This window comes from Bufo gargarizans, chromosome 1 (assembly GCF_014858855.1).
Source record: "Bufo gargarizans isolate SCDJY-AF-19 chromosome 1, ASM1485885v1, whole genome shotgun sequence".
In the NCBI taxonomy this organism is placed as follows: Eukaryota; Metazoa; Chordata; class Amphibia; order Anura; family Bufonidae; genus Bufo; species Bufo gargarizans.
This window is the reverse complement of record NC_058080.1, coordinates 521152499-521173770: the sequence shown is the minus strand read 5'-3', so window position 1 is coordinate 521173770 and position 21272 is coordinate 521152499. Positions and strand designations below refer to the sequence as shown.

Below are 21272 nucleotides of genomic sequence, written 5' to 3'. Positions count from 1 at the left end.
AATATCTAACAATGGTTGCTGACTGTGGGTTGCTGTGGGAACCAAACCAGTTGTTTCTATTGCATGTGATCTACAGGCCTATGGCAGAAACTCTGTCAGTCGTAAAGTGAATAGAGCTGTGGACCAAACTGCATGCTACCGCTCCATTCAGAAGGGGAACACCTTGGGATCACGGGGAGCCCCAGCAGTCTCTTCACAATCCATTATTTATTGCCCTTCTTGTGGATAGGAAATAAATAATTTTCATGGCTAAACCCCTTAAACACCCACATTGTTGAAAGTGGTTCTGAGGCCACTGAACCCAGCAGGAACCCCACCAGTCAACATTGCTTTCTCACAGTAGGCATTTATTTTCTGCAACAGTTTTTATGCATGAGGCTCAAAAGTCAGTGTTTCCTGTAGAACCTAATCATAGCTTGGTAAATACATATACTCTACATACTGAAATGCATGTCTGTCTCTAGAATACCAAGTTCCTCAAGAAGAAGTTCAAGTATTTCTAACAGCCTCAGCGAAGAAGCCCAAGTTAACCAGTCTCATGTCTCAGAAGGGGAATCCTTTGATAAAGAGAAAATTAATGTTGAATCTGCTTCATTACTACTGGAAGATGTTTCCCAGGAGTCAGCAGAAGATGTCCGAGCTAAAAATGACAGTATTGCCTCAGATGCTGAGCTTCTGGGAACCATGATACACGTTCCAATGCAGAGCTCATCTCTATGTGAACCTACAAACACGCTTAATACAGGTGGTGAAGACAAAAAAATAATTGTGAAAGAATGCAGCAGCTCAGATGATGTGTTCATAGACAGTCTGAAGAACTCATCTCTAATGACTTCTGAAGACCAAACGAAGCTGCTTGTGTCGAAACAAGACCTTCAAAGTGAATGCGAACATTTGTCTACAGGGAGTTTTGTTTCTTGCTATTCTACAAATGAGTTGGAGAAAGAGGAATCTGTCAGCTCCTTTCTGGAGGAAAGCCAAGTCACCGTGAACAAGAAAGATGATTTATTAACCATGGAAGAGAAGTCTGGAGACCACCATGTAGTTAAGAGTGCAGAGAGCAGACTGGAGATGTTGCACATTACAGAGGGTGACACGCAAGGTGATGGGAAAGATGCTGAAACTTCAGAGTCCTACGAGAGCACAAACACAGAAAATGGTCAGTCGGACAAATTTTGTAATTTTACAGACTGGACATTGACACTGAGCTCTAACCCGCCAAGCAGCAGCTCAAAACTCGTGCAGATGGTCTTGTATGTCCATAACGTGAAAGGCTTAGTGCTGTCTCTCATAGGGGAAAGTGATTTTAAATACATTAAGGAGACCATTCAAGATGTGGTAAGTATGGAGCATGTTTCTCAGCCGTTTTTGATTGAGCATTGTATAGATAACATGGGTAGAAAGAGTATTTCAGAATTTTTCCTGCTGCCAACACTGTTGGTGTTTACAATGCTATATGTGGTGGCAACCCCTAAACATATGGCTGCCCTTGCCCTTGAGTTCTCTTTGGCAGCAATATTGGTTGACCAAAAAAGACAAGGATCTTGGTGGTTATGCCTTAGGCTCTGTGCACACAGCCATTGCCATTTATGCAGTCCACAGAACTGAGGATCTGTAAAATACTGATACCGGACGTTTGCATCCCGCTGGTTCAAGAATAGGACATGTTCTATAATTTGAAGAATGGCCGCACGGATGCAGATAGCACACGGTCGTGTCGTGTTTTTTGCACCCCCAAAGAAATATAAATAGGTCTGCATGAGACCCGAAAAAAATGCAGATTGAACACGATCCAAAAATATGATCTTGTACATGAGGCCTTAGGACTTGACTCGCTCTACATGGTAGCCTACAATGCGCGTAGATCCTGCTGCGATAGTAACAGTTTTCCACAAGATCTGCTAACCTTTCCATTATGTCTCATTCTTTAGTATGACAGCACACTGGCTTCTCTCAATGGCTTAGAAGTTCATCTGAAGGAGACTTTACCAGTAGACAATAATAATTTATCAAAGAGCACCTACAACTTTACCCACTATGACTCTATTCAGAACACACTTACTGGTACGTACACCACCTGACTGTGAAGCAGAGGGCCCGGGGGGGGGGTGTCAAAGTCTAAATGAAATGTCAAGAAACTAGAACGATAACATTACCATTAGTGTTATATTTTTTTATATTCCCTGTCGGAAATGAATCGGTCAGCTTCAATCTATATTATACTAAGCAGAGTGTTATAAAGGACATGTAAAACTGTACCTTTTGCCTTTGAAATCCGTGGCTAAAAAATCACCGTTTTAAAGGGTACTAGTGAGACGTTTTGGGGTACTGAGTGTTCTTCTTCTCACTAAGCCTTGTCAACACTATCCTGATTTTGCGTGGCCCTATTGGCCCTATGATCTCGTGTGAATGCTTCAGAATTTAGGCTTATGCTCATCACACCACGGAGCTTCACTTCCAGGTGCACTGTGATGTACTAGGGCTCATGCGCAGGACAGGCCTTCTCTCCTGCGCAGGACTCGAATGCCTTACTAAGCATGTGGCGAAATTCCAGCAGGCAGTGCAGTCGTAAGTTTACGGGCCAGACAAGAACAGGGCACAGATACCTGCCTGTCAGTCTACAAGTAAAGGAGGGGCTAAGAACATCTCTGTATATTTATAAGAAAAAAATTAAATTTTATGATTTTTCTGCCTAATGCAGCCACGGATCTCGGAGACAAATGTACTGTTTAAAGGGTTTCTGGCAATGTTAAAGATAATACAATCGGATCCATTCATAACGGATGCAGATGGTTGCATTATCAGTAACGGAAGCGTTTCTGCTGATCCCTGCCGGATCCAGCAAAAAACGCAAGTGTTAAGCCTTAAAGGGTTTCTGTCACCAGAAATGCCTAAATTAAACTGGCTGACATTAGTGATATGCTAATGTCAGCTGAACCTAACTAGCCTATTCCTACTTTTATCCATGTCCACGTTACTCCATAAATGTAACTTTTATAATAGGCTAATTACGCTCTAGGAGCAGGGGGGGGGGGGGGGGGGGGGTGTTGTTCCTGCTCCTAGAGGCTCCGTTCTCCCACCACTGTCACCTCCCTCTAAGTCCTGATTGACAGGACCAGGCAGCATTCGCATCGTCCTGCTGGCCCTGAGTGCATGGTAAATCTCGCGCCTGGGCCGTGCCATTCAGTATTCGGCGCAGGCATAGTGAAGGAAGGACGCTCACTGGCTGCCGACTTCCTCACTGCGCCTGCGCTGAATACTGAACGGCACCGCCCTGGCGCGAGATTTACCATGCACTCAGGGCTGGCATGAGGACGAACGCTGCCTGGCTCTATCAATCAAGACTTAGAGGTAGGTGACAAAGGTGGGAAAACGGAGCCTCTAGGAGCAGGAACAACCCCCGCTCCTAGAGGCATATTATAAAAGTTAAATTTATGGAGTAACGTGGACATGGATAAAAGTAGGAATAGGCTAGTTAGGTTCAGCTGAAATTAGCACATCACAGCAAGTTTAATTTAGGTATTTCTGGTGACAGAAACCCTTTTAGGCCACTTTCACAATAGCATATTACTGGATCCGGCAGGGATCAGCAAAAACGCTTTCGTTACTGATAATGCAACCATCTGCATCCGTTATGAATGGATCTGATTGTATTATCTTTAACATTGCCAAGACGGATCCGTCATTAACTCTGTCTTGAACTCCATTGAAAGTCATTGGGGGACGGATCCGTTTTTCTATTGTGTCTGAGAAAACTGTTCCATCCTCATTGACTTGCATTGGGGGGTCACGCCGGATCCGTTTTGTTTCGCATCCCATGAATGAAAGAAAACCGCAGCTTGCTATGGTTTGCTTTCCAGTTATGAGAACGGAATGAAATGCATTTTGGAGCATTCTGTTCAGTTACGTTTTGTCCCCATTGACAATGAATGGGGACAAAATGGAAGCAAGTTTTTTCTCCGGTATTGAGATCCTAAAACTGATCTCAATACCGAAAAAGAGAAACGCTAGTGTGAAAGTAGCCATCATTGTCTATTCAAGCCCTGCCTGCCACGCTGCTTAGTTTAAAATGCAGATCCAAGCTGACAGATTGGGCCTATTTCCATCTCCTACTGATGGTCTATTGCTAGGATTTGCCATCATTTCATGAGACTGGAATCCCTAATAACCAGTAATCTGTGTAGCATCAGTAAAAGAATGCTCTTTATGTCTTTACAGCCAATCTGCCATCAGCGTCGAGCACAAGTGACCAGTTCCAAAGAGCTGCCAACCTAATCCACTCCGACTTTAGCGTATGCTCAACTTTACAGGAGATGACTGTAAGGTAAGAGTATGGGGTTTGCCTTGAGGGAGGTGTTTAAAAGGGGTTGTGTCACTTCAGCAAATAACATTTATTATGTAGAGGAAGTGAATACAAGGCATTTACTAATGTATTTTGATTGTCCATATTACTTACTTTGCTGGCTGGATTCATTTTTCCATCACATTATACACTGCTCGTTTCCATGGTTACGACCAATCTGCAATCCATCAATGGTGGCCGTGTTTGCACACTATAGGAAAAAGATCTAGCTTGTGTGCAGTCCCACAGTCCCGGCCACCCGAGAGGCTGACGTTTATTCCTATAGTGTGCAAGCACAGCCACCGCTGCTGGATTGCAGGGTGGTGGTAACCATGGAAACGAGAAGTGTATAGTGTAATGGGAAAATAAATCCAGTCAACAAAGGAAGCAATATGGACAGTCACAATACATTAGTAAGTGCCTTGTAATAACTTCCTCTTCATAATAAATGCTATTTGCTGCAGTGAGACAACCCCTTTGTCTTCACCTCCAGTCGTACAGACTTTCTAGTTGTAGTGTAAAACTGCCTTTGTATAGAGGAGGGCAGCATATGATGACCAGAATGCATTGCTGTTATAGAAATAAATAAATAAAAATTATGCCTAAAGTTGTCTTCTGCACTAATGTTGATGCTGTGCTAGTAATATCTTCTGAATGACCATTACAGGAACGCCTCTTCATCTGTCTATGGCTGTCAGAGTATTGTCCATGAAACTTACTTCCAGCAACTAAGTCCTCTCTACAGAAACTCTGGAGCCCCGGACCCACAGGATACTGCCTTCATGCTGCATAGCAGAGCCAAGCAGAAGTTACTGAAACATGGGCTCAACCTGCTTTAACAGTGCAGTCACCGAAGACATCAGATTGCAATGATAGGACCCTGCCCAAGACTGGATAGCGGCAATAACTACATGGACCATACTCTGTTATGTATCTATGTCTGAAATCTTCAAGCTGGTTTTCTATTTTCCGCCATAAATGAAAGGGTGGTTAGGCCTCTGTGTATTGATTTGTAACTGAATATGATTGTTGGTACCCTAAGGGCTCATGCACACAACCTTATGGCTCCATATGGTCTCCAATTAATACAGAGCTACAGGAAGGGGCGGGCCTATAACGCACCATATTGGGCCACAATTCTGGTACAAAAATCTGTAAAGTAAGCCAACCAAAGTAAATCTGTAAGTAAGCCACCAGATTTATCATCCAGCCTGAGCCACTGGTGCAGGTCTAGACAGTCTAAGCTTACACCTTAATTGGGTTTAGTAAATCTGGGTCAATGATCTTAGGTTTCAACATTGGCGTTAAGGCGTTGGCGTTTTATATTGATGGCTGATATGATAGCCTATCAATATCTGCTGATTGGTGCGGGTCCGACACCGCCCCCCCTAGCACCGGAAAAGAACTGATCGGTTTTATCCCCATGCATTCTGAATGGAGAGCAATCTGTTCAGGATGCATCAGGGTGTCTTCAGTCTTGCTACGGTTTTATCTCCGGCCCAAAAAAACTGAAGACTTGCCTGAATGCCGGGGGGGTAGGTATAGTGCCAGAGATACGGTACTTGAAAACATCTAATTGGTGGAGTTTTGGACCACTGCCGATCAGATGTGGATAAGTTGTCAATATATAAATCCTCAGCACTGTTTCAAGGCCCCCTACACATTCGAGTATTGTCAGCCATACCTGTATGGGCACCTTTACTGACACTTGTTGAATGTATAGTCTGTCTGGATGCCAACCTTTGAATGTGCTGAAGATGAAATCATTCCCTGTCTGCTTCACTTACCCAGGGAAACGCTGGCTGCAGGATAGATAATAGATTTGATTGTTTTCCTATGAGCGATAGATCAAGGGATTCACTCTGTTTTACATATTCGGATGGACTTTTGTCTTTTTTGAAAATCTTCATATGACATGAATCTATTTGAGCCTTTAGAATTGGTATGTGTAGGGTGCATTTGTAATGTCCAAAACACTTGAAGGGGAAGATTTATCAAACTGGTGTAAAGTAGAACTGGCTTAGTTGCCCATAGCAACCAATCAGGAGCTGTCAAAAATGTAAGGTGGAATCTGATTGGTTGCTATGGGCAACTAAGCCAGTTCTACTTTACACCAGTTTGCTAAATCTCAACCATAGAGTTTAATCAAACCTTACTACTTACATAAGACAGAGGCTATGACCTTCAGTACCCACCCTTCTCAGTCTGCTTTCACACACAGCAGATTTTGGGGCAGAAAATGTTGCGACTGAAAATCTGTTCCATTCGCTTGAATGGGGGCAGGAAGTACATGGATTTCTGCAAGCTCCATTAAGCTGAATGCAACTGATTTTAAGACCCGTGTGAAGGTGCCCTAAAAGTGTCCAGAAAATAAGGTCTTACATGAATACAAGACCCAAAAATGTCATGAGAGCAAAAGACTCCAATTCATCCAGTATTTGATCTAATAAGCTGGAGGCCATCCCTAAGGGCTGGTTCACATCTGTGGCCGAGGAGCAGACTACCGGAGTTACCTTACCTGGCATAGCTGGGCACTGCCAGATCCCACTTTTCTGTAATGGGATCCGGTGGGTTTCTGCCAGACAAATACCACTGCTGTGTCGCAGTATGTTCTATCATCATCTGTTTGTCACAGAGGACTGGTCCATTCAAGTCAATGGCATCCGGATGCAGTCCATTTTTCACTGATGGTTTTTAGGAGCAGTGATGGCCAGTTTGTCATGTTCGCCTGCGAACACAGGTGGGCTGCCATCTTAAATCGCAAGTCCAGCGATGCACAGGTAAGTCTGTACCTGTGCCGCGAGCCGGTATGAAACAAATGCGGTCACCGGGAGCAGGCAGTTCTGAGAACAGCCGCCGGGGGCCTTCATCGGGCTGTTCTCGGAACTGCCTTTGTTTCAGACCGGTTCGCGGCACAGGTAAGGACTTGCCTGTGCATCGTCGGACTTGCGATTTAAGATGGCAGCTCGCATGTGTTCGCGGGCGAACTGGCCATCACTGGTTAGGAGATGCTATGTGTTTTTCCTTAACGTCCGTCTGAAATGCATCTGATCCTGATGTTGCAGACAAAACTCAACTTGCATGCAAAACCATCAGTTTTTCACAGAACTAACCCTGAAACGTTCCATATCACTCATGTGAAACAGGCCTAAAAACACAAATAAATATATGCAAGTTCATAGACAAATACAGTGCAAGTGTATACAATTATATATCTAAAAATGGAAGAAATTCAGCTTGTATTAATAATGTGACATTCCAAAAAATACACAATACTCTCAAAGTAATAAAATAATAGTGCTGGTAATTGATCCAGAGTACTGCTAGAAGGGACTAATTCTAGTATGTTGAAGTGTTGAGGGCAGGCTTATACTATAAAATGTCCTTAGGGCTCATTCACATGACCGTATGAACGGGTCCGCAATTCTGCTCGATGGGTGCGGAGCCATTCATTTTATTGGGACTGCAAACGATGTGGACAGCACACCGTGGGCTACCCGCATCCGTTGTTCCGTCCCGCGGCCTCACAAAAAAGGATAGAACATGTCCTAATATCCGTTTTGTGGGCAATAATAGGCATTTCTATAATGGGCTGCCTGTTCTATTCTGCAAATTGCGTAACGCACGTGGGCAGCATCCGCAAAACACTGCGTGATCGTGTGAATGAGCCCTTAATCTGTAATTTGTAGATTCTTCCTCTGACCGGCTAATACCCTTCTTAATCAACTGTTGCCCAAACTGGGAAACCTTCACTTCTGTCTGTGTGTCACACTGGATAATATGGATAGGGAGGGGGGTTCTTCACCAGCCTTTGCTTACTGATTGTAGATTGGCACTGAGGTGTGAAGTGCTTCACTTGTCAATTCCTATGAAATGATGAGGTCCAGTTTCACTTCACACCTGACACCCACGTGTCCCCCACTGACTGACTGTCATGCAGAATGAACGAACAATAGGCCAGACCTCAGCTTCTTACACCTATTGTTTGCTGAAAAGGGCACATTACATTAATTGGACTAGCCACAAGAAATGAGTGCAGTCATTGAAAATGACACTGGTCCTCTTATTTAGGGTTCATGCACGCCACCGTATGTATTTTGCATTGCACAAAAAATGGATCCGCAAAAAATACGGATGACGTCCGTGTGCATTTTGTGTTTTGCGGAATGAAATGGCTGGCCCCTAACAGAACAGTACTATCCTTGTCTTGTTCTATTCTTTTGCGGAATGGACATACGGACACGGAATGCACACAGAGTAACTTCCATTATTTTTTGGGGATCCCATTGAAATGAATAGTTCTGCATACAGTCTGCAAAAAAAAAACAAAAAACGATTGTGTCATAGAAAACAGATTCGTCCCCATTGACTTACATTGTGTGTCAGAATGGATCAGTTTGGATCAGTTTCGTCAGGCGGACACCAAAGCTGCGAGCAGTGTTTTGGGGTCCGCCTCCAAAGCGGAATGGAGACAGAACGGAGGCAAATTGATGCATTCGGAGCGGATACTTTTCAATTCAGAATGCATTAGGGGAAAACTAATCCGTTTTGGACCGCTTGTGAGAGCTCTGAACGGATCTCGCAAGCGGAAAGCCAAAACTCCAGTGTGAAAGTAGCCTAAGCTGCGGTTTTGTGTCCAGTCATAAAAACAGAGAAAAAAAAACCGGATCAGTCACTGAAAACAATGTATCAATGTACGTGTCAATGGTGATGGATACGTTTTTTAGGAGCTCATTGACTTTCAATGTATTTAGTGACAAATCCGTTTTTCTCCATTTTGATTTTACAGAACTGCACCCTAACAGAACAGATCCATATTGATGTGCAAAATTACAACAGATCCGTTTAATTATGGTATTGAGATCTTCTGCCGGATCTCAGTACCAGAATTAACTACGCAAGTGTGAAAGTAGCCTGCCTTTTAGGGGCCACATTCATGCGCAGGAGGACAAAAGAAAGTGCAGCAGACTAGAGTTTTCTATACAGTAGACCATAACCGAAAACAATGCCACCAATGGCCTACGTATGCCTAAAACGCCAGGGAACACCCTTGATGTATTTCTCTGCCATGATGTGAACGGAGCCTTTGTACAACCCTGTTATCTCTGGTCGTTTGCGCTATCAGCTCATTGAATTTTGCCTCCACCTCTTTTGCCATTTCTAATTCATTTATTCACTGGCCTCCTGCCTTGGCTGTCAGACCGGACTGCGTAGTCACAAAGTGACTGGCAGAAAATACATTTTATTTGGCCTATAAATGCAGACGAAGGTAAAGCACTAGTTAACCAGTTCCCTATTGCCACACAGCTACATATGTCATAGAAGAAGGTTTTTAACTGCGATACGGCAGCTGCCTCATGTAATGGCCTGCACCCTGTAACTGTGCCGTTACTACACAGGAAGGATCACAGGAAAAACAGGACCCCTAAATGCCACGGTCAACATCAACTGCGGCATCTAAATGGTTAGGGAGAGGGAATCTGCTCCCTCTGTCACCCATCTGCTCTCTTGCAATGCAATTGTAGGACACTCTGAGGCCTTAGGCTTCATGCACACGACTGTTGTGTGCATCCGCGTCCGTGGTTCCGTTTTCTTTTTCGCGGCTCCATTGACTTTCAATGGGTCCGTGGAAAAATCGGAAAATGCACCGTTTGGCAGCCGCATCCGTGATCCGTGTTTCCTGGCCGTGAAAAAAATATGACCTGTCCTATTTTTTTCACGGTCAACGGTTCGCGGACCCATTCAAGTGAATGGGTCCATGAAAAATCACTGATGCACACAAGATTGTCGTCCATGTCAATTTTCCCTATCATTTTCAATGCAAACTTGACTTCGTTTTTTTTTTTCACTTTTCATGTCCATGGATGCTCCAAAAATCAAGGAAGACCCACGGACGAAAAAACGGTCACGGACCAACGGAACCCCGTTTTGCGGACCGTGAAAAAATACTGTCATGTGCACGAGGCCTTACAATGGCTTCCAGTTCGGCCAAGTAAGGAAACCTGCATAATACACAGCAGTGTACTATGTAAGCAATCGAAGGATCGCTGTACAACAAATCTAAAATCAAACAAAATCAAATTTTTCACCATAAAAAGGCTTTATTATGAAAGTAAAAACCCTACACAAAATAGTTTTTTCCACATCTGCAACAACCTAAACTTTTTTAACCCACACGTTGCACACTGTAAAAAAAATACTCTTTTTGCTCACCCGACCGCCCAACAAACGGAATAAGTGATATAGTGAGACAAAAAGAAAAATGTTACGTTGTATTTATTGTGAAAAAGCAGTATAACATTAAAACATGACAGATTTGGTATTTCTGTAATCACAGTGACCCAGAGAACAAGGTAATGGTTATGCCGTACAGTGAATAACATAAATTTTAAGTGCATAAAACTATTGTGGAATTGCTGTTTCCCCCCCTCTTCTAAAAAAACCCGTAATAAAAGTTAATAGGTTATATGCACCCCAAAATGGTGCTGTTAAAAAAAATATGACTAGTCCTTAAAAAGATTACATCTGCATAGAGTTTGTGTGGGTTTCCTCCGGGTACTCCGGAGCCCCCCACACTCCATAGACATACTGATAGGGACCTTAGATTGTGAGCTCCACTGGCGACAGCGTGATGCTGATGTCTGTAAAGCGCTGAGGAATATGTCACCGCTATAAAAGTGTGTAATAATAATAAAAACAAGCCCTCGTACAGCCACATTGATGGAAAAATAAAAACTTTCAGCTCTTTGAATGCAGAGATGTAAAACATACACAACTCCCCCCAAACCCTAGTAATGAAGGTGGCAAGGGTAACCCCTCGAGTAATAGAATGAACATAAAAAACTGTCTCTAGCACTGGTACCTAGTATTACTATAGAGAAACGTCTTTTAACACCTTGGAGACAGACCTGTGTAAGTCTACCCTTAGCATCTTGTTACAAGCCAGCTCCTTCTCTGTACCTGTTGGCAGGATGCCCTCCCCATCACTGCAGATATACTCTAGTTCAGGCATGCTCAACCTGCGTCCCTGCAGCTGTTGCAAAACTATAACTCCCAGCATGCCCAAACAGGCATTGTGGGAGTTGTAGTTTTACAGCAGCTGGAGGGCCGCAGGTTGAGCATGCCTGCTGTAGCTGATGGCATACAACTGCCTTGTATCAGGAAAAAAGTTCCAGAAGATGTGTTTGCTATAGAAGACTCTAGTGCTACACTACATACAGTGAAAGGTGATATATAGGATATGTCACTGATGTGTAAAGTGTCAGAAAATGGAATATTTGACTAAACAGGCTGAATACTTATATTAACACAAGAAATTTGCCCTGCCCAACCATGGTGAATCCAGGTAATCAGTGATGGTCAGTTTGCAGTGTTCGCCAGCGAACACATGCGGGCTGCCATCTTGACTCACCCGTCCGGCGATGCACAGGTAAGCCCTTACCTGTGCCTGTGTCGGGAGCCGGGCTGAAATCAAATGTGGTCACCGGTAGCAGGCAGTTCCGAGAACAGCCCGATGAAGGCCCCCGGCGGCTGTTCTCTGAACTGCCTGCTCCCGGTGACCGCATTTGATTTCAGACCGGCTCCCAGCACAGCTAAGGGCTTACCTGTGCATCGCCGGACGGGTGAGTCAAGATGGCAGCCCGCATATGTTCGCTGGCGAACACTGCAAACTGACCATCACTGCAGGTAATCAGTGCACAACATCAACCTCCATGAAATGATCTTCAGCAGATCTTTTGAAAACCTCAGCCGGCTGAATAGAGCAAGGTGAAGACGTAGGGGCTCATTTATTAACTCATCTTGCGACAAAATCTGAGACTTTTCCCACTCACACCACTTTGCCAACAGTTCTAAAAATAAGAGGGGCCATCTCCTTCATCATTTCTCATTCATCAGTTTCTGGCATACAAAATGACCTAAATCTACGCCAGCAAGAGAGCTGGTGTAGACTGTTGCATGTCCTGGAGGACCTGTAGAGGCCTGCGCCTCCATATAACTTTGTTGTCCTCCAGCAGCCTAGACACTGTAAATCACTGATCCTAATAAATGTGCCCCATGGTGTATCCGTTACGCTAGCTGGATTTCTTTGGTTTGAGTCATTAATGCATTACAGATCTAAGTAAGATGAGCAAAGTTCAGATCTGTCTCTGTAAATTAGGCGTAGGACATGGGGGTCCTTTATTATGGTCCCCTACTCCCGAAACTGGCATAAAAAAGTAGCAATCTTGTGGTTTGCTACTTTTTAAATGCCATTGTACTTAAATTTAGGCACACATGATGTTTTTAAGGAACCCTTGCCACTTTTTTTTAAAAGGGAGAGTAATGGGACAGGTAAGGGGTGTGGTGTGGGCAGGGCTATAGGCCATCATTTACTCTAATTTATGCCATCCTATGGTGGCACAGGGTATATCGTCCTTGATATTCCCCGATGCCGCTGGAGGATGCTCCTGATTTATGACAAGGCACAGGCCTTGTCATAAATTAGGCGCATACTCTGGCAGTCCGTGTGCCTAGACTGAAATCTACGGCAGTACCTATATGGAGTACAGTGGATTAGAAATGGCAATTGCGCCAAAATTTTGGTGCAGTGGCATAAAAAAAGTTAGCAGTAAGCTACAACTGGAATGTATAAGCGGCATAGTCTATAGATTGCCTGTGATCAATAGAAGTAAACCCCCTAGTCCGTTATCCAGGTCATGTTATTCATTGGTTGTGTGAACTATGACAATATGTTAAAAGAAAAAGAGATTGTCCAAAAAGGGAAAATGCAAACCTTTTAGATAGGTCTTGGCCTACAAGTTTAGGTCACTGTTAGGCTACATGCACACGACCATATGTGTTTTGCGGTCCGCAAAAAAGCAAAAAAAAAAATGGATGACATCTGTATGCCATCTGTTGTTGTTGTTTTTTTTGAGGATCCATTGTAACTATGCCTAAAACGGACAAATGTTACGGTGAGGCATCACCAGACTTAACCATTGGAAGCTAAGTCCTAGAAATCCTAAGAAAATCAAATTGTCAACCACATGCTTAAAGGTTACTGCTGCAAAACTTGTAGTATACATATACTCCAGCAATCTGCAGACATAGTTTCACAGAGGTAGGACATAATTGTATACCTCTTTTCTTGACTTGTATATGAATAGAACATATCAGGTGACAAGTTCAGTCCTGTCCTCAAAGCTTTTATTCTAGATCCTCTGTTCAATTCATCCTCACTTCTCTTCAGCAGTGTCCCCCGCAGAGATCTATTACCATGTGTATGGCCGGTCCTCAGCTCTGGCACTTGCAGATGTTCTTGCCCAGACTTTTTTGTCAAAAACTTTAAATAGTTAATAAATGTTGATTCCTAAACAGAGATGCAAATAAAGGCCACAATAATGCATAGGAATCTGAGCATAACAGATATGTGATGTGGAGCTGAACTTAGTAGTATATATCTCCTGAAGATGTGAGAGACTTCCATGTTTGTAATTTAGGGTAATGGCAATAAGCTAAATCACACTCAATGTGTCACAATAATGCAATAGGAGGGGGAAGTGCCAGAAGAAAGATGTCACCAGAGGTACAAATAGATGATGGAAGAAATGGTCTATAAGTAGTAATGGGAAAATACAGGGCTTTTTTAGAGATCAAAGGGCTACTCACCGTCCTGCTAAGTGGGGACCATCCCTGTATGTTGTGCACCTGCACCCCCTTCCATTTAAATGGCCCTGTCCTGCATAATGAAACCTCATTCTTGCACTTCAAAGCAATAAAGGTTTTTGCAAATGCTTTTAACCTAGACATTGCATGGCCCAGGGTAGACTTCTCCTGCCATGTGGACGTCATAATATTGACCAACAAGATGAAAAACCTAACACATACAAATCTAAAGGAGTTTTGGTCTGGACCTGGACTGATGTGTAATAAATTGATAGCAAAAAAATCCTTAGTCGTGTAAATTACTTTTTATAGATTATCTCGTAGCCAAATATGAGACACTAATAGATATGAGTCGATATGCTACTGTATGTAGAACCTCATTGTATATTTGGTTTCTCTTATTCCTGTCAAGACATGTTGAGTGTGTCACCAGACTGTATGTCCTAGTCTTTTCCTTGCTTTCTGACTTGAGTAAAAAAGCTTAGAACTCTCATTACCATAATGGTAGCTGTGCAAACAAGTCATTATCTCAGCATGAGAAACACATTGTTCAGAGATTTAACACCATCATCCTATATGAAAGGCCATTTTCCATTCAATGCCCCATGACACATCCTGAGAAAGAAGCTTTTGAGGAGGATCTGGGCTAGAGTATTTAAGCTGAGGTTGCACAGTCTTAAGAAGCTATTTTCAAAGTAAGGAGGATGTCTACATTTTGGCTTTGCCTGTGTGCATTTGTCCAGTTTTCCTGGACTTTGCCCATGTACTCAGAGAAAACTCATGGACATTCACCAGAGCACAACAAGATAGGAAGAGCGGTGGAACCCAATAACTTCATCAAGAAGCACAGACCAGATCAGATGGAGAGTATCCTTCAAAAGCTTGGTGCTGACAGATGGTCCAAGGGACAGGACATTCTGAAATACCACCGGTCACAATGCAACCACATGAACCAGTCGTGGATACAATGGCAAGGCTCAACTTATAATGAAGACCTGGGTTCTGAGTACACACTCAAAATCTTTACTGGACCTCTCAAGCCGACATTCCCCCAAAGGAACCTTTTCCAATACATGAGTAGGATCTACAAGTGCTGTAGACTTGGATTCAGCTGCAGAAGGATAAAGGGTCTCCAAGGAACCCTAGATGAAGGTATGTACTCTTAATATTTTTTCACATACTACTTAATCTTTACTGTTTGCATAGTCTGATAATAGATTTTCTTAAGACAGGTTTAAATACAAATTTGGGCAGGAGCACTTGCAATTGCACATTTTATATTATGGTGTAGTGAGATAAAATTGATTGTCAGTTGTCATGGATTAGATATTATAATACTTCATCAATATAATGTAATTATCAGTATGTTAGATTCATTCTACCAATGGTTTTTATAACATTGATGGAAAGTGGTTATGAATTAAATGCTAAAAATAACCTATTATAATCTATTAACTAGAATTATCGATTATATACTATTAACATTTTCTTACATTTATTCTATACACTCAAAAATTATTTTTTTTTTTTAAATCTCAACATACATTAAATTATATGCATCATTTAGTATTAGGCATCGTGCACAGCAATAGATCCAGGCAGCACACCATAAAAAGATTCTATTAAAGGGGTTGTCCCAAGAAAAATATTCTAAATTTTTCTAACCAGCACGTGGATACTTTGGTAATTGCATGGTATTAAAAATTTTGTATAGCCATTGAGTTATTCAGTTAAATGTATCTGTATAGCGCCACCTGCTGTTTGTTCTTTTCCGTATCCCCCCCTTCCCGAGATGCCAGCTTGAAATAAATCTAGCAGAACAATTGGAGCAATGAATTGGGAGATCTCTGGATCCATGTGAGGTCCAGGACTGGTTCTAGCTTTGTTAAAACGGATAGCTTCAGAGAACATTCCACTTTTTGTATCAACCCGATAAATAGGGCTATTCTCACACAAGAACAGGACCTGCTTTTAAATTATTCTCAGACTGGCAAAACAGATCTGTGAAATAAAGGGATTTGTGCATAGCCCCATTGACTTGTATGGGTCAGTGTGCCATCCGTTTTTATAATGGATAACACACTGAAGAAAAAGAAGGTTGTGGGCCTGAGGCCTTACACGCACATTACTGTCTAATCCCTCAGTTGTTGCTTGGAGAGATTTCCTTCGTTTTTATGATTTCTATATTTCACAATGAACATAGCGGTGAAAGCCGCAAAAGAAATGAAAGCCATATTTCAGTCGCCTAGCATATTAAATGATGGAGCTGGCTGATAAACTAACAGACATGTGCTTTGGTGTAGGAGGAAGAGCGGCAACTTTCTACATTGACTTGGATATTCTCAGCCTTTCCATTCAGAGAGCCCAAATACATTTGGAAGTTTCAGCTGACGAACAACTGACCGTGATTCCTGTACTTAACATCAATGGACTCAGACGTTCAAGGTATATTATACGTTACATGGTCATATATTTTCATGGGGTTGGCCACTTTTGGGGGGATTGTTTTTGCTAATTCCCTCTCCTGGGCAAACCTTCAAAATAAAGCATACTTACCTGCTTCCCGGCTCCTTCGCTCGGCAGCCTTGGCTGTCTCGCTTGGGTCCCTGACTGTCAACATCTGCTGTGACACCGCTGTAGCCAATCTTCTCCCCTTGCATCACATGACCAACCAACATGACGCAAGGGGAGCAGGTTACTGCTGCAGCCAGCGATTGGCTGCAGCCGTATCAAAGTGGATGTTGACAGCCAGAGACCCAAACGAGGCAGCTGATGCTGGGGAGCAAATGAGTCGGGACCCAGCGCCAGGGAGCAGGTAAGCAGGCCTCCCTTTCAGCGCTGTGGTACTCAACTGTAACCAAGCAGCTAGGCATCTGCAAAGAGCTGGATATTAGTGATACGTAAAGTAACATAGTGAAAGGTATTACGTAAATTAGAGGGGGTGTCTAGCCTGAAGAATTATTTAGAAAACAGATTGGAACGTTCTACAAAATAAGTCCTAGTCACCTTATCGATCTTCAGCTGCTCCAGTTCAGATACTCCGCAGGTCCGTCCCAGTCTCTTACTTCCTGCTCCCTCCTGACATGGACATGTGCAGCCAATCACTGACCCAATACTGACCGCATGGTGGTCTGCTAGTGCCAGCGATTGGTTGCAGTGTCCATTTCAGAGGGAGCAGGAAGTAGAGACCGGCAGAGGACCTGGGAAGTGTCAGAACCAGAGTGGCAGGGACTAGTAAGGGGAGTATGAACTTTTTCATTTTCAAACATTTTAAGCTTTTTTCTAAATAATTTGTTCTTGCTGGACAACCCCTTTAAGGCCCATTTATATGCAGCAATTAATGATTGCTTGCATGGGAGAGGTTTTAGAAAAACTTGAGAAAAGCGAATGTAGAAATGTAACATTCACATAGCATATTTTATCAGTTCTTTTCTCGGTGAATTGTATTCATAAATTTGGAATTAGGCAAACAATGAATATTCTAAAAGGCTTGAGGAACATTTATAAAACGTTGCTTCCATCTATATAACATGTAATCTCATTTATTTTTATTTTTTTGGCAGCTTCACACAGATAAGGAGTGGCCATGTTCTAGACCTAACTCTTGATGTGATGTCCATCTTACAAGCCTTAAAAGAGAAAGAGACGGTGGATGCAGAGAAGGAAGAAGTAACAGAGCTGAGCTTGTCGTTACAATGTATCCAGAACGATCTTCATGTCCCTTGTAACCTTCACAGAGCGTTTCTTCTTCAGTCTCCGTTCATAACTCTACAATACAAGTAATGGGACAGGACTGGTCTTCAAACTGCGATTGCACGGAGATATTGAGAGCAGTAATGAAGTCTGCTGAACGATGGGAGCACGGCATGGTTGAAGAAATCTCTGCATTTCACTGGGAGTGATACCATAGCATAGCATTCTCCCCTGTAGCATAAACTCTTGTTCTGGCACTTTATATTTTTCTGAAAAAGAGGCTACATTTTCGGTTTGGGCAAATAGGCTTATTCACTAATTATTTGCCGTTAACTATGGATGGGCATACAGCCCTATGTGATTTCAGAGGTTCCACATTATCAATTTGACGTACCCCAGTGGATTACAATCCTTATAGGATGACAACCAATTTACGTTATTACTGGGCCAGTTAAAGTGTACCCAACCTTCTGAAGAACTTTATTCAAAAATATTATAAATGACATCAAAGTATTTTTTGTAATATACTTTAATTTTTTCCTGTATTAGTTCAGGAAACCGTACACCACCAACATGTCAGCGGTGTACGAGTGTACATATTCCATAGCGCTACAGATCCCCTGCACTGTGGGTGCCTATTTTGTAAGTAAAATGGGGGATAAAAAATATTACAAAAATGTATTTTATGGAATTTTGAAAAGTTTTAAGTTCTTCAAATTGTTAGCTACGCTTTAAATATTCCGTCTTTGACAGTTTATTCATCTCTGCTGATATTTTGGATTTCACATTTCCTTCAGGTGACGTGTGGGACATATTAGCAATGTGTACAGTGCAGGTGACATACTTCCACCGTGCACATAATGATAGTCGGGGGGCGGAAGTACATGCAATGGGCACTTTATTTGTGTAAGATATATTTATGGACTATTTTTTAATTCCTTAATGGGTCACTTGCTGCGTGGATTAAGATTCCTTTTCTTATGAAAAATATTTTAATAAACATTTCTTAAATCAGTATTATGTATTTTCATATTCAATAGCTTTAGGATATATGCAAGTCTGGTACGCAATCAGCTACAAATCTGATAAGGAACATGGCTGAAGACTGAAAAGACAGTGGCCCCTCAAGTTACAATATTAATTGGTTCCAGGACGACCATTGTAATTTGAGTAATCGGTTCCAAGCTCCCAAAATGTCATCCAAGATAATAGAAAGTAAAAATTTCAGAAAAATAAGCAGATAACTAAGACAGATAAAACAAGTCCTTACATATAACAGTCAGTAATAACTGCTCACTAGTAACTAATACAGCTATTTTCGGCCACTTTCACACTAGCATACTGGATCCGGCAGGGTTCAGCAAAAACGCTTCCGTTACTGATAATACAACCATCTGCATCCGTTATGAACGGATCTGGTTGTATTATCTCTAACACAGCCAAGACAGATCCGTTATGATCTCCATTGAAAGTCAATGAAGGACGGATCCGTTTTATATTGTGTCAGAGAAAACGGATCTGTCCCCATTGACTTGCATTGTGTGTCATGACGGATCCGTCTTGCTCTGCATCTCAGGACCACAGCATGCTGCGGTTTGCTTTCCGGTATGAGAACAGGACGGAATGCATTTTGGAGCATTCCATTCTGTTACGTTTTGTCCCCATTGACAATGTATGGGGACAAAACGGAAGCGTTTTTTTCCGGTACTGAGACCCTATGACGCAGGCATGTTCAACCTGCGGCCCTCCAGCTGTTGCAAAACTACAACTCCCAGCATGCCCGAACAGCCTACAGCTATCAGCCTACAGCAGGGCATTGTGGTAGTTGTAGTTTTACAACAGCTGGAGGGCCGCAGGTTGAGCATGCCTGCTTGACGGATCTCAATACCGGAAAATATTAACGCTAGCGTGAAAGTAGCCTTACCAGAGAAGTGGCCTTGATTGGTTGGATCTGAGTCTGAGACATTGTACGTTGAGTCTAGTTTCAACTTACGATGGGTCAGAAAAGACCCTTGTATCTTGAAAACACTGTATCCTGAGGGATCACTGTATGGGTTTACGCCACCTTGTCTGCCCCAGTTGCAGAACAAAAGGGCTCAGAGCATATCCGTCCTCTATTCTTTATAGGAGAGAAAGGCAACCTTCCCCTGGCACTTATTCCTCTTTTCTATATTTGCTATCATTGAGGTATCTGGAAGGAAAGTGGAGTAATGCTCTTCGAGAGGAGGAAAGGCAAACTCATCTGGCCAATGTCTTACCTATAGGACTAGCAGTCACTAACAAGTGTATGCAAAACTGCAAATTACAGGAAAAAGGAAACTTATAAAACTAGAACTAAAACTATTTACTACTCACCAAAATCTGATTGGCAAAGAAAACTAAATCCATCCAACTCAGTAAATCCTTCTTTTCGTAGATACTTTGGCAAAATGTATATACAAGTAAATATTACCTTAAAAGGGTTTTCCAAGACTCTTATATTGATGACCTATACTCATCAGGTCAACAGTAACTTATCAGTGGGGATCTGACAATGGGGACCCCCGCAAATCTGCATGGATCATAGGTGCAGCCTTCTTTCTGCTCATCAAGCACAGTATAGTCTGCCCAGCAGGCAGACGTGTCACAGGGCAGCTCTTGTATCCACTCCCTTAGCAGTGTCATTGTACAGCTGGGACTTGTAGTCCTACACATACAACACGCTGCTGAGTCTCCCAGCAGGCAGACATGTCACAGGGCAGCTCTTGTATCCACTCCCTTAGCAGTGTCATTATACAGCTGGGACTTGTAGTTCTACACATACATAATGCTGCTGATTCTCCCAGCACTCAGGACAGTACTTGTATCCACTCCCTTAGCAGTGTCATTGTACAGCTGGGACTTATAGTTCTGCACATACAAGATCCTGTTGATTATCCCAGCACTCAGGGAAGCTCTTGTATTCACTCCCTTAGCAGAGCAGGGGGAGGGGCAGAGATTGTTTTTATTGCATGTAAACAAAGGGCCAGAAAAGAACCAGGCAAATTTTGCATAAAACTTGCTTAGCTTAGTTATATATTGCTGCCCATCAGATTCTCAGTGCTATATATTTTTTTTCATAACTCGGACAACCCATTTAATGTATGTTGTCTCATGAAGATAACCCTGTTCATAATTGTTATTAGGGCACATGAACATCATAGAGGGGTCCCTATAGTCCCTAACTATAAGCTTAAAATAGAGGCACGGTGTAGAAAATGGCTCCAGTCCTGGCAGACTCGAGCTGGTTGAATTGCTGCCATGTTGGCGATTCCTCAGTAAAATCAGCAGTTTACTAGGAGTAGGACCTTCTCGGATGATCAACTGATCACCATTTTGGCCACATTTTAAAAAGGAGTTGACTTTGCCAAGACACCCCTATTAAATACAGAATATGCACTTATTTTCCTTTTGAGAATTTCTGTTGTAAGTGGATTTCGTTTTACTAATCTTTTTTGTTTTTATGTAAGAAACAAAATGTGGGATGCACCATTATGATATACCATACTTTAAAACATTACTCATACTAAGAAAAAAAGATTCAAATCTCCTGGACTGTTCCTTAATAATCAGG

At 42.5% G+C, this 21272-nt stretch overlaps 2 protein-coding genes across 2 annotated transcripts in view; both read left to right on the top strand.

Annotated features, from left to right (window-relative positions):
• HPS4 (HPS4 biogenesis of lysosomal organelles complex 3 subunit 2) overlaps nt 1–5335 on the top strand; it is a 33256-nt gene extending 27921 nt beyond the window's left edge. Inside the window, exons 11-14 of the mRNA XM_044275387.1 lie at nt 465–1338; nt 1932–2064; nt 4219–4324; nt 5010–5335. Of these exons, the coding sequence (XP_044131322.1) occupies nt 465–1338; nt 1932–2064; nt 4219–4324; nt 5010–5181 (1285 nt within the window). The 3' untranslated portion in view covers nt 5182–5335. The remainder of the gene's footprint in view (nt 1–464; nt 1339–1931; nt 2065–4218; nt 4325–5009) is intronic.
• A 9293-nt stretch (nt 5336–14628) lies between these two features.
• On the top strand, nt 14629–18568 carry LOC122933828. Its single transcript, XM_044288890.1, has 3 exons — nt 14629–15139; nt 16291–16432; nt 17551–18568. The coding sequence occupies exons 1-3, from the start codon at nt 14692–14694 to the stop codon at nt 17768–17770; spliced, it is 810 nt and encodes a 269-aa protein (XP_044144825.1). The 5' UTR covers nt 14629–14691; the 3' UTR covers nt 17771–18568.
• The last annotated feature ends 2704 nt before the right edge of the window (nt 18569–21272 follow it).